The 15,548-nt window shown below is 45.3% G+C and overlaps 1 protein-coding gene across 1 annotated transcript in view; it reads left to right on the top strand.

Annotated features, from left to right (window-relative positions):
* Positions 1 to 14,899, top strand: part of PDPK1 (3-phosphoinositide dependent protein kinase 1) — a 55,586-nt gene extending 40,687 nt beyond the window's left edge. The window contains exons 6-14 of the mRNA XM_070954942.1: positions 3,239 to 3,336; positions 3,422 to 3,497; positions 7,164 to 7,232; positions 7,984 to 8,080; positions 9,486 to 9,659; positions 10,456 to 10,673; positions 11,508 to 11,565; positions 14,135 to 14,287; positions 14,673 to 14,899. Coding sequence (XP_070811043.1) covers positions 3,239 to 3,336; positions 3,422 to 3,497; positions 7,164 to 7,232; positions 7,984 to 8,080; positions 9,486 to 9,659; positions 10,456 to 10,673; positions 11,508 to 11,565; positions 14,135 to 14,287; positions 14,673 to 14,780 — 1,051 coding nt within the window. The 3' untranslated portion in view covers positions 14,781 to 14,899. The remainder of the gene's footprint in view (positions 1 to 3,238; positions 3,337 to 3,421; positions 3,498 to 7,163; positions 7,233 to 7,983; positions 8,081 to 9,485; positions 9,660 to 10,455; positions 10,674 to 11,507; positions 11,566 to 14,134; positions 14,288 to 14,672) is intronic.
* Positions 14,900 to 15,548: the final 649 nt, after the last annotated feature.

Raw genomic sequence — 15,548 nt, 5'->3', positions numbered from 1 at the left:
AATATTTCTTCTCACAATATTTGCAAATTGCAGCTTTGCTCTCAGCAAAAGTTGCACCGTGGAAATGTTTCCAAACTCCAGAAATTGGTCTCACCATTTTACTGAGAGGAGGAAAAGAAAAACCAAATCACTGACCAAACTATAGGTGAACTATATAGGTGCTGTGATGGTGGAGAACATTAATAAGAACCATTTAAGGGTTACAAAAGAGAAACTAATTTGTGAGGCAGACTTACCCTCTTATCTGTCAGTTAAGGCCTGAGAGGAGGACAGAAACACTTCTCTACTGTATACCATCCATTACTCAACTGTCCCCAGGTACACAAGCCTTTTCCCTGCAGCGCCCCCTAGTGGCACAAATGCATATTTCTCTTGTTTGAGAACTGCTTTGAGAAGTACAGTGTTACTTGAAATGTATTCCAGGATTTGCTTGTCTTCAGCTGAGAGAACTTACAATAATTTAAAACTTTTTAAAAAGTCTCAGAAATCTTTCATAAAGGTCTTCATGTTACATAGTTTGAATACCGTCTCAATCTTAACTTTATCTTGTAATCAAGGTTCTTGTAAGTAGAACCTTACAATTTATTCATTTATTTATTTATTTAATCTAATTTTTATACCGTGTTTCTCCCGAAGGACTCAGGGCGGTGCACAGCCAAAGATAAAACAAGTACCTATATAAAATTTAAAAACAATTTAAAAACACATTAAATAATTTGGTCCGACGTCATTAAAACAAAAACAACCCATTAATATTAATGTTTAGGCCAACCCAGCTTGTTGGAACAATAACGTCTTGAGGGCACGGCAAAAGGTGCGCAAGTCAGGGATCATCCGTATCTCCGGGGGCAATTCATTCCAGAGGGCGAGTGTCCCCCCCCCCAGAGAAGGTCTCCCCCTGGGTGTCGCCAGTTGACATTGTTTGACCGACGGTACCCTGAGGAGCCCCTCTCTGTGGGAGCGCACTGGCCGGTGGGAGGCTATCGATGGCAGAAGGCGATCTCGTAAGTACCCAGGTCCTAAGCCATGGAGCGCTCTAAAGATGGTAACCAACATCTTGAATCGCACCTGGAAGACCACCAGGAGCCAATGCAGCTCGCGCAAGAGTGGTGTTACATGGGAGCGCCATGTTGCTCCCACAATCACCCGCACGGCCGCATTCTGGACCAGTTGGAGCCTCCGGGTGCTCTTCAAGGGGAGCCCCATGTAGAGAGTGTTACAGTAGTCCAGACAGGAAGTGACGAGGGCATGAGTGACCGTGCGCAAGGAGTCCTGATCCAGAAAGGGACGCAACTGGTGAATCAAGCAAACCTGATAAAAGGCCCCCTTGGCCACAGCCGTCACATGATCTTCTAGAGACAGCCGCGCATCCAGGAGGACACCCAAGTTACGAGCCCTCTCTGAGGGGGCTAAGATCTCACCCCCAATAGTCAGCGATGGAACCAGCTGGCTATAATGGAATGCCGGAAACCACAGCCACTCGCTCTTGGAGGGGTTGAGTCTGAGCCTGCTTCTCCCCATCCAGATCCGCACGGCCTCCAGGCACTGGGACATCACGTCAAGGGTATCATTGGGATGGTCCGGGGTAGAGATTTACAGCTGAGTATCATCAGCTACTGATGGAACTTCACCCCAAAACCACGGATGATCTCACCCACAGCTTCACATAAATGTTAAACAGGAGGGGCGAGAGGACCAATCCTTGCGGCACCCCACAAGGCGCCTCGAGGTTGACCTCTGCCCCCCTGCCAACACAGACTGCGTGTGGTCAGAGAGGAAGGAGGAGAACCACCGCAACCTGGTGCCCCCTACTCCTAACCCCTCCAACCGGCGCAGCATGATACCATGGTCGACGGTATCAAAAGCCGCTGAGAGGTCTAATAGGACCAGGACAGAGGAACAACCCCTGTCCCGAGCCCTCCAGAGATCATCAACCAATGCGACCAATGCCGTTTCTGTGCTGTACCCAGGCCTGAAGCCCGACTGGTACGGATCTAGATAAACAGCTTCATCCAGGTACTGAGGAAGTTGTCACGCCACCACACTCTCAACAATCTTCGCCACAAAGCGAAGGCTGGAGACTGGACGATAGTTCGCTAATACAGCCGGGTCCAGGGAAGGCTTCTTGAGGAGAGGTCTCACCACCACCTCTTTCAAGGTGGAGGGGAAGAAATCCTCACTCAGAGAAGCGTTAATAATCTCCTGGAGCCAGCCTCGTGTGACCGCCCTGGAGGCCAACACCAACCAGGAGGGACACGGGTCCAATAAACATGTGGCAGCGCTAAGTCTACCCAGAATCCTGTCCACATCCTTGGGAGTCACAGGGTCAAGCTCCTCCCAGATAACACTCTCAAGACCCACCTCCATCTGAACCTACCCAGTTGGAGTCCAAGCCTTCCTGAATCTGAGCGATTTTGTCATGCAGATATTGCACAAAATCCTCAGCCCTACCCTGCAAGAATATTTTGTCAGGTATTTTAGCTGTTGACTCTATTGAATTTCAGTATCTCCTTCCAACTTTGCTTGATCTTTGAATTAGTTGAATCATATGTATCCATTGGCATCCTTTATCTTACTAATTCGAGACTGGGGCTTCCTCCTCAATTTGAAGCTACTAAAATTGCATTAAAAAGCCAGTTTAGTGATATGATTTAGCCATCAGACTAGACCAGGAGTTCTAATCCTGCTTTAGACACAAAAGCTAGCTGGGTGACCTCAGGCCAATCACTCCTCCTCAGCCCTAGGAAGGAGGCAATGGCAAGCCACGTCTGAAACCCTTTGCTAGGAAAACTGCAGGGACTAGGAGTCCAGGCAGCCACCAGGAAGCAACACTGCCTAGAAGGCACAAACAAAACAAGAAGAAAGGTTGCATTATGTTTAATGAGAGGATTCTTTAAAGCAGCAACATGTTTTTCATATCATAAATAAATAATACTTCAAGTCATTTTCAAAACATGTACAGCTGTACCTTTTTTCAGCGTTTGGTTTCTTTTTATCCTGTAGTAAGAGTTTTTAAAATGGAATTTACTGTTAAAAGCATTTGAGCCCTAGGCCCTCAATGCCTACTAAATCTTTTCTGGTTTGTGTCTTACTAATGTGATCTTCCTGATGCTACTGCAACAGTATAGAGCAGTTTTTTTTGGATATCACTTTCAACGCTGGGCATTGCATGTGGAGCTAAACATTTCCTTGGGGAGGAAGAGATGATCAGTTCATGTAACCATTTTGCTTTTTTTAGGGACCTGAAGCCAGAGAACATCTTGTTAAATGGAGAGATGCATATTCAGATTACAGACTTTGGGACAGCAAAAATATTGTCTGCAGATAGTAAACAAGGTGTGTGTCATTTATCTTTCATTCCCTGAAACAGTCGCACTGCCTTGAGAAGTACTCTCCCTTACTTCTGTATTTCTTCTTTCAGCACGAGCAAACTCCTTCGTAGGGACAGCACAGTATGTGTCTCCAGAGCTATTAACAGAAAAATCTGCCTGCAAAAGGTGAGCTCTGCATATGCGTTTCAATATTTTCATGCTTTCTTTTGAGCTGCATCAAGGTGATGACTTTGAGCTGTTACCTCTATTCTCCAAGCTTTTTGCATTGTCTCTGTTGACAGTTAGATTTTGGGGTGGGTGTCCAGCAGATCAAAAGGGATCCTAAAAACTCTCAAATTTATTGAGAGCTTTTAAACTCATAAATATTTGTTCAATAGAACATTCCAAAACAACATTTGCTCTGCCCAGATATGAGACAATAATTATTTATTCCTTTTTCCTACTAGGCAATGATACTTATTGATATTTATTGTGAGGTATTTTTAAGGATAACTTTTTTTTAGTGAAGTCTCAATAAAGGATGAATAATATATTTCAAAGCACAGTTAAATTAAACTACCGTATTTTTCGGAGTATAAGATGCACCGGAGTATAAGACACCTTAATTTTGGGGGAGGAAAACAAGAAAACAAGAATTCTGCCTCTGCCTACCAGCATCAGGATCAGTGGCGTCCTCACTTCCATTTGGATTTTGATAATGAGTAGCACAGATCTTTTTATCAGTTTAAAACAAATCCTATCTATTTAACTGGAGTGGGTAGGGTGGGGTGGGGGATGATTTTCACGGGGGCAGTAATCTCAGGAAGTTAAGGAGAAGTCTGCTGCTATAGGTGATGGGGATCTCCAGTCCTCGCACAAGTTGTGAAGGCAGCCGTCAGAACTGCTGGAGCTGTTTCCAGGCAGATCCTGGGAGAACTCGGAGCTCTCGGTGGCTAAAGGGGAAGAAGAAAACTCTGGGCACGTTGAGAACACACACACTCCTGTTGCTGGAAGAAGGGGAGAAGGGCTGCTTCTCCTGCAGTCTCCCCCACCCCCACCCCCGTGCCTACACTCCTCCCTCCTCAGCCACCTTCTCCTCCCAAACAGTCCCAGAGGGGCTCCATCCGCAGTCGAAGTTGGTCTTCCTCCCCCCCCCCCCCGCTCTCTTAAACTGAACTGCACTGAGCAGCTGGGGGGGCGGCGTGAAGGAGAAATGTCTCAGCTCCCCACAGCCACTTGGCATTTTGACCATCCGGAACGGATCAATGCCACCTCCGCAGTGGCCGGCTGCTGCTTTCTCCTAGGATCATTTATCAACAAGTCAGAAAAGCAGTGCAGTTCAGTTTAAGAGAGCAAAGGTGGGGGGAACCAACTTCGACCTTCTTCCAGCAACAGGAGAATGTGCTTTCTCAACGTGCCCAGAGTTTTCTTCTTCCCCTTTAGCCACCAAGAAGGAGGAGGGTACGCGGCTCTGCAAATTGCATTGGAGAATCAGGGAGGAAAACGCCGGAAAATGCGATGCATGGAGGCAACGCTTTTGCAAAGCAGACGCTTTTGCGTGGAGAAGTGTAAGGCAAGGTGCTCGCCGCCCAGTCTGCCCCTTCTCCAGACAACCCAGGCTGAGGGTGGTCAGCTTCTGCTCCTGGCCCAGGAGACGGATCTGGCCAGGAGGGAAGAGAAAGTGAGAATGCAGAAAAGGAGGAGGAGGGTGGGTGGCTTTGCGAATTGCTTCAGGGAATTGGGAAGGAAAAAGAGCATTGCCTCCACTCATCGCATTTTCCGGCGTTTTTCTTCCCAATTCCCCGAAGCAATTTGCAAAGCCACGCACTCTCCTCCTCCTTTTCTGCAGCCTCACTTTCTCTTCCCTCCTGGCCAGATCCGTCTCCTGGGCCAGGAGCAGAAGCTGACCGCCCTCAGCCTGGGTTGTCTGGAGAAGGGACAGGCTGGGCAGCGAGCACCTTGCTTTACACCTCTCCACGCAGAAGCACCCACATCGCAAGAGCATCGCCTCCATGCATCGCGTTTCTGGCATTTTCCTCCCCGATTCCCTGATGCAATTCGCAGAGCTGCACGCCCTCATGAAAATGTGGCGGCGGCAGTTTTCAGCAGGTTCCAAGCAGCACCCTAACCGTTTCCGCCACCCATCTCCCAGCATGCAACATTGCTCATTTTTGGCAATGTGAGGATCCCCACTGCCTGAAACCGCTGGAAAATGTGACACACAGAGACCAACAACCTCCCAAGTGTGGGGGCCGGCAGGCGAGTGGGGCTACATTCGGAGTATAAGACACACCCAGATTTTCACCCCCTTTTGGGGGGTAAAAAGTTGTGTCTTATACTCCCAAAAATGCGGTAGGTTTCTTAATATTTACAGCTAAAATGCTCTTCATCTTTTTACTAACATATCTGTTCGAAACAGAACTTATTTGAAAAGAACAAAAGCTTTTTTCAATAATATTTTCTACATACATACATACATGTCTATTAGCTGTTGTTTTTAGTTTAAAATTTAAATGATAACCTTACTGTGTTGTAACTACTTTGAAAAAGCTATGCTTTGAAAGAATTCATATACAAAGATTCCTGGATAAAATGGATTATCTAGACCAGTCAGGATTCAGGACAGAAACCGCATTGGTTGTGCTTTTGGATGATCTCTGGCGGGAGCAGGCTGGGGCACTGCATCCCTCCTGGCTCTGCTTGACCTCTCAGCAGCCTTCAATACCATCAGTATCCTTCTGGAATGGAATGGGGCTTTGTGTTGTCCTGCTTCACTTCCTCTGTGGCCACTTTCAGTCAGTGTTGATTGGAAGTGAGAGGTCTGGCCCCCATCCACTGCTTAGTACTTCCTCCGCTTTTGTTTAATATCTACGTGAAGCCGTTGGGTGAGATCATCCGTCACCATGGGCTGAGATATCATCAACATGCTGATGACGCCCAGCTCTGTATCTCAGCCCATGGTTCTGTGACTTCCCTCTCACAGTGCTTGGAGGCAGTTAAGGGCTGGATGGGGAGCAATGGGCTGAAACTGAACCTTGGTATGATGGGATGGCTCTGGTTTCCATGAAGAATTGCCATCTTTGGTCTTGGATGGGTTGGCACAGCCCCAGAAAGACCCAATGTGTAATCCGGGGGTTCTCCTGGTCTCACGGCTCCTGCTTGAAGAGCAGGTGGCAGTCATAGCCACGAGGGCCTTTGTTATGTATCATTTATGCCCTTTCCCGAACCAACAATTTCTGCTCACAGTCAGTCACATCCTAGTTATCTCGTGTCTTGCAATGTAGTGTACATGGGGCTGCCCTTGAAAAGTATGGGGAAGCTCCTGTTGGTTCAAAATTCAGTGGCCCACATGGTTTTGTGGTGGCCTAGATGTGCATGTGTCCTCTCTCTCTCTTGGCTGCCGATTTGCTTCTGGCTCTAATTCAAAGTGCTGGTTGTCGCCTTTAAAGCCCCACGTGGCTTGGGAACAGGTTATTTGAAGGATCATCTTCTCCTGGTCACAGCTACCTGACCCACCAGAGTGAGGAGACGGAATGGCGTGGGTTCCTTCTCCTAAGGAAGTTTATCCAGTGGGAGCAAGAAAAAGGGCCTTTTCTGTGGTGGGTCCCTCCCTATGGAACATCATCCCACAGAGACAAAATGGGCCCCCAGTTTGACCCTCTTTTGCAAGGTCCTGAAGACGTGATTTTGACTAAGGGTGGCCAAAGATCCTTTGCTAGGAACGCCCTGGGTAGTAGGTGAAGCTCTGCACAATTGCTTCCTACATCTGTTGAAAGCAGACATGGCAATGTGGCCTAGGTAATATTAATTCCTGTGTTTTGTTTCTTCCCTTTGTCCATCTTGCTGATGAAGTTCTGATCTGTGGGCTCTGGGCTGCATCGTGTACCAGCTTGTAGCAGGGTTACCACCGTTCCGAGCTGGGTAAGGCAAGGTCCTGAATTGTACCAAGTTTCCAGTTTTTAGAAAGGATTTCCTGAGTACAATTTGAAAGGGAATGCTCATATAATGGGAAGCAACGGAGAAACGGGGAGGGGTTGGAATTTCGGGCTATGGAAAGAATGCCATGTCTCTGCTTAATAAGGCTCCCTAGCTAGATTCCTTGCTTTTGCCTGTCTCTGCTCTGATTCCCTTATGAGACACTGAATGGGAATAAAAAAGGGAAGTTTCTTGTGGACCTTCTAGAGACACTCGAGCCAGACTCTGCGTAGTTACAGCTGAAGCTGTGTTGCTCTTTCTCCTGCCAATTTGTTTGATTTTGGCTAATCATTGTTTAAGGCTTGACATCTGCTAACTGATTTGTTGAATGCTACAGTTGTTGGTTTCATACAATTTTAAGAAACAAACTATAGTGTTTGGACCACAATAGTTTTGATATATTATATTAAGCCACAAGGTGCAACTTAATATGGGTTAACTTCTGGAGACAAACAATGGCTTAAGCAGAACGTATGGCTCAAGCCAGTGTCTAGTTGGACGCATTCAATGCAGATTTGGACCAACTTTGGCCTGGTTACTGCAGTATAATTCCCCCCCCCCACACACACACACCACACTTTCCAACAGAGAGTATTTCCTTGCTGATAAAGAAATCACCCTCTTCAGTGATATGATATGTTTTTTTTCCTTTGCTACCTAGGATTTTACATTAATGTGACTTTTTTTTTTTTTTCAGAAATGAGTATCTCATATTTCAAAAGATAATTAAACTGGAATATGAATTCCCAGAGAAATTCTTTCCCAAGGCAAAAGATCTTGTAGAAAAGCTTCTGGTAATTAAACATTACTATCCAAAGAAAAACAAAAACAAATGTAAAACATTTAACTGTGTTCTCCAAGTCCCCATCCCCCACTGGTTTGAGTTTGATTACCATCAGAGCTTCCTCTCCAGCAGGTCTTTTTTCACACCTTTCAATGCTTTTTCACAACTTAAAATCAAGGCCATAATTCTCCATCTGTTATGGTTTTGTTTTCTTTCAAATCTGGGAAACTACGGCCACTCTAGCCACAGTATTAAACAGCTCAGTCAGGGAGAAGTTTGCTCTTGTTGACCCTTGTGGCAATGAAAGTTCCCTCTGTTGTCATGTAGGATTCTGTTATGTAGGATTTCCTGACAGTTAGAACAATTCATCAATGGGAATTGTTTGCCTTCAGAAGTTGTGAGTCCTGGCTCAGGAATTCTGGGAATTGAAGTCCACAAGTCGTAAAAAGGGCCATAGTTCCCCATCTCTGCTCTAGGGTCTCCTGCTTGAGTAGCTGGTTGGGTTAGAAGATCTCCAAGATATTGTTAATTAATAGAACTGTCTCAGGTGTTACCAAAACTCTTCCTGGTTCATCCATTCTTTCTTGCCACCTGTCTGAGAAGTTGCTCCTCCTACTGGGGTGCCTCTTGGGGCCTTCCTCCACTGCTCTAGTAACATCCGGTGCTATGTCTTCAGAGGTCTTCTTTTGCTGACCTTCCCAGAGAGCTCTCTGCTCTCCCCAACGAGCATTGGATAAGAAAAGAAAAGCCAGCATGTGGTCCTTTCGGCTTCTCCTCTAACAAGGAGAGAAACTTAAAATTACAAGAAGTGTAATTAGCATATTCTTCAGGTAAAAACAGTAACATGAACCAGGGACATCATTACCATATTCAAATAGAGACTGAGATCATTTTGTTTCTCCCCTACAAAACTCCTCTCTTTCTCTTCGTTCTCCATGGTTAGCAAACTCACAACCAACGGTTCTTTTTCTAAAGCGTTCTAGTTGGAAAAAAAACTTTTTTCAAAGAATGACTTGTTTTAAATATGTAACCATCATTTAATTCTAAATATAAAATACTTTATTCAACTATTTTATGAATAAGGCATCCCAGTCAAATTTTCCCAGGGATCCGGTTTATAATAACAATCTATAAAAATGTGTTAAATTGTTACAATTGTCTTAGCTGTTGTTACTAAAGTATCGAGAGCCGGAGCAGCCTTTTTTCTATGCTAAGGGGCTTGGTTCACCCTGGCTGCACTCCAGTGGGGGCTCAGCTTGTAATTTAGACCTACGTAGTTCTTTTGATCTTCTGTAGAAAGTGTTAAAATAAATTTCAAGCCTCTGGCTGTGTGTTTTTGGGAGGGACCCTCCAAATAAAACATCATTGGAAGCTGAGCAGTTTCAGGGGAAAAGTAACTGTCATTTCTTAATCAGGTTCTTGATGCTACCAAAAGGTTAGGATGTGAAGAAATGGGAGGCTATGGACCTTTGAGGGCCCATCCGTTCTTTGATTTCATCACCTGGGAAAATCTGCATCATCAGACCCCACCCAAGCTCACAGCCTACTTGCCCGCCATGTCTGAAGACGATGAGGATTGCTATGGGAATGTAAGTGCCAAAGGGTGACAGGAAGGTGAATCAGGTTCCAAGAAACCTTGATTCCCTCCGTTGAGTGATGCACCTGGATCAGCTTTGGGGTGTCCGTTGCATCTTCACAGCCTTCATGTTCGCCCTATCATCCCCATCAGGGAAGGGTGCTCTTTGTGCCTGGAGCATTAACTTCGGTCCGTCCATACTCTGGGACTGGCCTTGCATCCCTGAAGAGAATCAGTCATAGGATGTGAAAAAGACGTTTTGATTTGGGTATAAAAGAAATCCATCGCTTGGACATTTCTGGGTGGGATTATACTATGGTTGAGCTGAATCCTGGACTATGCTGTGCTGGGTCTGAGCCTCGAGTGGCCAAATTGAGAGGGGCTAGCAGGACCAAGCTGGTGCCTGTTTCCAGGACTGCTGAATCCTGCCCTGATGATTAGTTCTCTGGTGTTGAGCCATGCCTTTGTGAAGTGGTGCCCCCCCCAATGTACAAGTCTGCCCATGCCTTGCTGTGTTGCACGGCATATATGACATTACTCATGTTGTGCATAGGCAGTGCAGCACAGCAAGACCAGTGTGAATGACTGGTTGACTGAAAAGACTGCAAATCTTTCCTTTCCCATCAGTTAGAACTGAAAAAGCTTCTCAGAGGAGAAGCAAAACAACTTCAAGAAAAATCAAGAAAGTCCAGTTGCCATTAAAAAAAAGGCACCTTTGGGATAAAGGTAGAAAGCCCTGACATGTTATCTGTCTCAGCATCTCCATATTCAGGGCAAAGTGCTAAATGGCGCTTGCTTTTCTTTTGTAGTATGACAACCTTCTGAGTCAGTTTGGCTGCATGCAAGTTTCCACCTCAACCTCTTCTCAGTCACTGTCTTCCCCAGAAATGGGTCCCTTGCAGACTTCTGGAAACAACATAGAGCAATACATCCATGACCTGGACAGCAATTCCTTTGAGCTGGACCTCCAGTTCTCAGAAGAGGAGAAAAGGTTGCTGTTGGCAAAGCAGGCTGGTGGAAATCCTTGGTAAGTCTCGAGATCTCTTAGCTGAGTTTTCTATGGAATTTTTAAATTTTTAATCTCTGTAGTTTTAATATTTTAATATATCTTAATTATTTACCTATTTGATTTATAACCTGTAAGTCTCCCTGAGTCACCTCCCAGAAATGGGCGGCATAAAAAATGATTAATGAATAAAATATTGTCCCATAGACCTTCTTAATCTCTTGAACATAGAGGAGGGTCTTAGAGGAGTAAAGAGTGGGGGTGGGCTTAAAAATAACACAGAATTTAAGATCAAACCAGAAGAAGATGAGAAGACTTTCTTAGGAGTTGTCCAAAATCACTAAACAATATTGCATAAAACTCTAGCAAGCAGAAGAAGCTTCCTCTGGAACTTGTAGCCATCCAGAAGATGACAAGGGGTGGTCTCCTGACCATTTACAGAGGGCCACAAGTTCCCCATTCCTTCTTTAAAGCGCTGCTGGAAAAGCTGGTGGAAACATAACAGCAGAATTGAAGCTTTGGTTCTCAGAAGTTATTGTAAAAAAACAACCAAACACTTATTCTTCAAGTGATACATTCCTACTTGATTATGAGGATGGAGATTCTCAGATTTGTAAGAGATGGATTCAGAAAATTTAATGAATTAAACTCTAAGAATCCAGTCAATTTGTGACTCAAGATGTTGGATCTTTGTTAACGTTGTTAGGGCTGTTTTTTCTGGGCACATGAGAATCGGTCTCAAAGGGTGACGTTCCTCTTCTGGTTCTCAGAGAGGTTGTGCTTGTCTCATGTTGCAAGTTGGGGTGGCTCAAAGATAGGATGATGGAATAATGTGCTGTGATGTTTTCTCTTTAGGCACCAGTTTGTAGAAAACAATTTAATACTGAAAATGGGGCCTGTAGACAAGAGAAAGGTAAGTTGCTTGGTCCTGTTGCTTGACATGCCTTCGGGGAACACAGCACCGGAAACCCCCAAAGTTACAAAAGTGGAATCCAGCTGCCCCCAAATATTCAATTCAGGGAGACGGAACGTGGGGACACCTTCCCATTCCGCTGCCACAAGGCTGCCGTGAAAGAGAAAGGCCTCGGGGAGGGACACTAAGCAAGGGTCACCCTGGGTGTGGTTTAATCCCTGGAAATGGGAACACATTGAATTGTGATGGCCATAGAATAATGGCAGGTAAATTGCTTGCCTGCTGGGAGATAGTTCTAGAAGTGTTGGACCAGAGTTAGCCGTTGTAGCCAACCTCTTTGCAGCAGTGATGGGAGGTGGCTCTGGAACCCCCAGGCCTTTTATGTGGAGCATTCTAGAACAAGATCGGTAGGTTACTTGTTCTGGAAATTGTGCTCTGAATGCTCGCATTGTAACTGCAGGCCCAAGGATGTCTTTGCTTTCTGATAGCCTAATGAGTGGTAGATGAGCAAGTCTTTGAAAAATGCCAGTGCTGCATTTGGGAGGCAAAGAAAACAATCTCCCAAAAGCTGCCTCAGTTGCATATTCAGATACTTGGGTTGACCTTTTGATAGCTAAATTGTTTAGGAAGAGGCACTGTGAATGACTACAGGTACTGTAAAAGAAGCGGATTACTAGCCATATAAACGGTGTTTTGGTTGCACTTAGGTTCTTGGGTATATGTAATAATAAATGAACCATAATACATGGCAGTACCTGGAGATACCAAAACAGAACAGAAAGAACTGGGGGAAAATCACAAAGCTCAAAGAGCTGTAAATAGAAGAACAGCTGTGACAAAAGAAAGCCAGGAGAGTACCAGTAATAATAAGCACCAAAACAACTGGAGCACCACTTGAACCCCATCAGCATCAATCAATTGCACAAGGTAGCTTTACTTGGAACAGCTTACATCCTACGACAAAATTTTTGAACACCATCAAACAACAGCAACTACCTATCCCAGTTCTTGGGAAGAGGTGAATAAAAGTCCTTAAAATTCAGCCTAAAAATCTGGCTGACCATGGCCTCATCATCATCATCATCAATTGGACATACAGCCTCCAAATCCAAGAGAATCAGGAAGCTTATAATAGTGAAAACAATAAAAATGCAGGAGGTGCAAAAAGTTAACTCTAAAGGAAGAACATTTTTTAAAAAGTTTCAACAAGTGCTCTTTGCTCACCTCTCAGGGTCCCAAAACACTTTGGCCCATGTCCTGTTTAAAAAGCCAAGTTATCATTGCCTTCCATAGCAAAGCAGGGCTGGGTTAAAAAGGCATCTAGGAGAATGGCATTTTAGAGGGTAGGAGCAGCAGCAGAGAAAGCACAGCCCAAATAATGGCATTTTAACTTGAAGGGAACCAGAGCATGACAACTGCAGATCTCCTGGGCAATGGATGGGCTGTTGGCTTACAAGGAGAGGGACAGCTGGAGCATCTCTGTTAGGGGAACCTATCCATTGATTATGGATCAATGCACCACCATATGCTGGTCCTGCTCCATCGTAGTGAAGTTCTCCTAACCCCTAATTCTGTAGCCTTCGGAGGTTGAATAAAACAATAAAGGCTAGTCCTGGTGACAAAAAATGTCCCCATTCCTGACTTAGAACATTTTTTAGGGTTGTGTGCAGCTTTGGGTTCAATTGTCATTGGTTCTTATTTTATTTCTTCTCATTTGCCACAGTACTGTATATATGCTGTTCTACTCAAGAAGGCCCAAAGCAGCTTACAAAGAAGGAATGCACTAAAATGAAAACTATCATGAATTGTAATTAAGGCAAACATGCAACAGCCATGGCTTTCCATCCTGAAGCGGGTTAGGGTTTCCTTTTCCATCTCTTCCCAAGGCTTTCTGGGGGGAAAAGTCATGCTGGAGGCTTCCTGGGATGATTGCTCCCCTCAGATCCTGTTAACATCCTGACCTGGGAGACAGGCAAACTCTTGGTGGCCCTAATCCCTTGGCCTGGGGGCAGAGAACGAGGGCTTTTCCTGTGAGATAGGAACTCTGGCAAGGCAGTTTAGGCTTCTGTGTCAGTGCACATCAGGGAATGTCTCTGTCTCTCATTCGGAGATGGTTGTGTGGCTATTGCATTTATACTTCTGTGAATGTTAATTTTATGGATAGAGATACTCAAACAACAATGTGCCCAACAGGAAGTTGGATCAACTAATCATGCGGGAGGCACATCACACAACTTATAGTTGAGATTTGGGAGGTGTGTGTGTTGGCCCGTCCACAGCCATTGGCAACCTAGGCTTACAACATCAGCCCCTTCTCAATGTAACAGTTGCAGACAAGTCTAAATCAAGCTTTAATGTTCAACTCTGCTTTCTGAAAAGCATTGAATTGTTTCACTTTCCGACTTAAGGGATTTGTTATAGTAGTTGTGGCATAACAATAGCTTTTTATGATGCCTTCATTTTCTGGAATTAGACAGTTAAGGTCCCAAACATTACCCATAGAACTTTATGTACTGGTCATGCTTTTAAAGCCTTTAATGGGTTCTGGGTGCCATGTGCTTCTCCACAGGGGCTGTTTGCCCGCCGGCGACAGCTGCTGCTCACAGAAGGGCCACACCTGTACTATGTTGATCCTGTCAACAAAGTCCTGAAAGGGGAGATTCCTTGGTCACTGGAACTCCGACCAGAAGCAAAGAACTTCAAGACCTTTTTTGTCCACACAGTAAGTAACCTGCCCAGCCAGTTCAAGGGGAGTTTTCCTTAATTGCAAATTCTATGCTGGGATGTTCATCCAAATGATTTTAAAGGGGTGGGGGGGAGAGAGAGACGACTTTTAGCCTATTTTGAGAACAGGAGCTGTGAGAAATCCCTAATCAGGAAACAAAATAGGCCCAAATGCCAGCAACTCTGAGCTTGGCGTCTGCAGCCATTTCCTCTTAGGGGCAGCAGAAAGTAGGAGCAACCCTGTGCTTTTGCCTTAGGACACTGGATGAGGTGTAGAGGGGAGGTCCCATTGGGCAGAAGCTTGCATAGAGTTCTTCATGCCTAAAGCCAAACCTGCTGCTGGCTGCTGAAATGAACAGGCGCTAAATCTTCTTTACTTACAGCCGAACAGGACATACTACCTGATGGACCCAAGCGGGAATGCTCATAAGTGGTGCAAAAAGATTCAAGAGGTTTGGCGACACAGATATCACCAGAATGCTGCAAAATGAGACTGCCCCTCAGTGCCCATCTCACTCCTTTGCTGCTAGAGTGCCACGTGCCCCCAGACGGAGGACTCTTCCACGCCCGGCTCACCTCCAGCTCCAGGGCCGAACTAGTTCTTCTTCTGAGGAGGAGGAGGAGGAGGGAGGAGGAGGAGGAGGAGGAGGAGGAGGAAAAGCCCAGCCAGTGGAATTCAGGGTTGCTTTGCTTGCTTTTGTGCTTCTGGTGGAGCTTCTACACCCCCCCACCCACACCCACATTCTGCTGATACTGATGACGGTGGCTTCTGCTGCAAATGAGTGGAGTTTGCATTGCTGGCTTCACCCTAGATCAGTTAAGGTAGCCGAGCCCAGATCATGTGGGGCCTGGATTATTACTGTGATCTTCTGATTAATCATGCAACTATGTTTTGGGGAGCTTGGAAATCTCTCTTCATGAGAAGTTACCACCCTTGATGCTGCTGCCGTCACTTTCATTTCTAACCGTTGGTTCTTTGATATCCAGCACTTGTCATCACTCTGGGTGTAAACCCACAAAATTCTCCAGGTCATGTCCAGTTGCAGGATCTCCAAGGATGGTACTTCTAATGCCTGCCAGCCTGTCTGCCTTCAAGATGCACTCCGGCACATATGGAAAGTGAGAGGAATGGTGAACGTGACCCTTTAAATCCTGGCTTTCTAGTATCAGACATTTTTAAAACATGGAATTTTAATTTGATGCCTTTACATGTTTAACTGAGCATAAAAAGTTACCAGCATGATTTTAACTAATACTAA

This window comes from Pituophis catenifer, unplaced genomic scaffold (assembly GCF_029215685.1).
Source record: "Pituophis catenifer annectens isolate HBS135680 unplaced genomic scaffold, rPitCat1.0.hap2 SCAF_16, whole genome shotgun sequence".
Taxonomy (NCBI): domain Eukaryota; kingdom Metazoa; phylum Chordata; class Lepidosauria; order Squamata; family Colubridae; genus Pituophis; species Pituophis catenifer.
The sequence above is the reverse complement of the archived record's forward strand: the minus strand, read 5'-3'. Positions and strand labels throughout refer to the sequence as shown.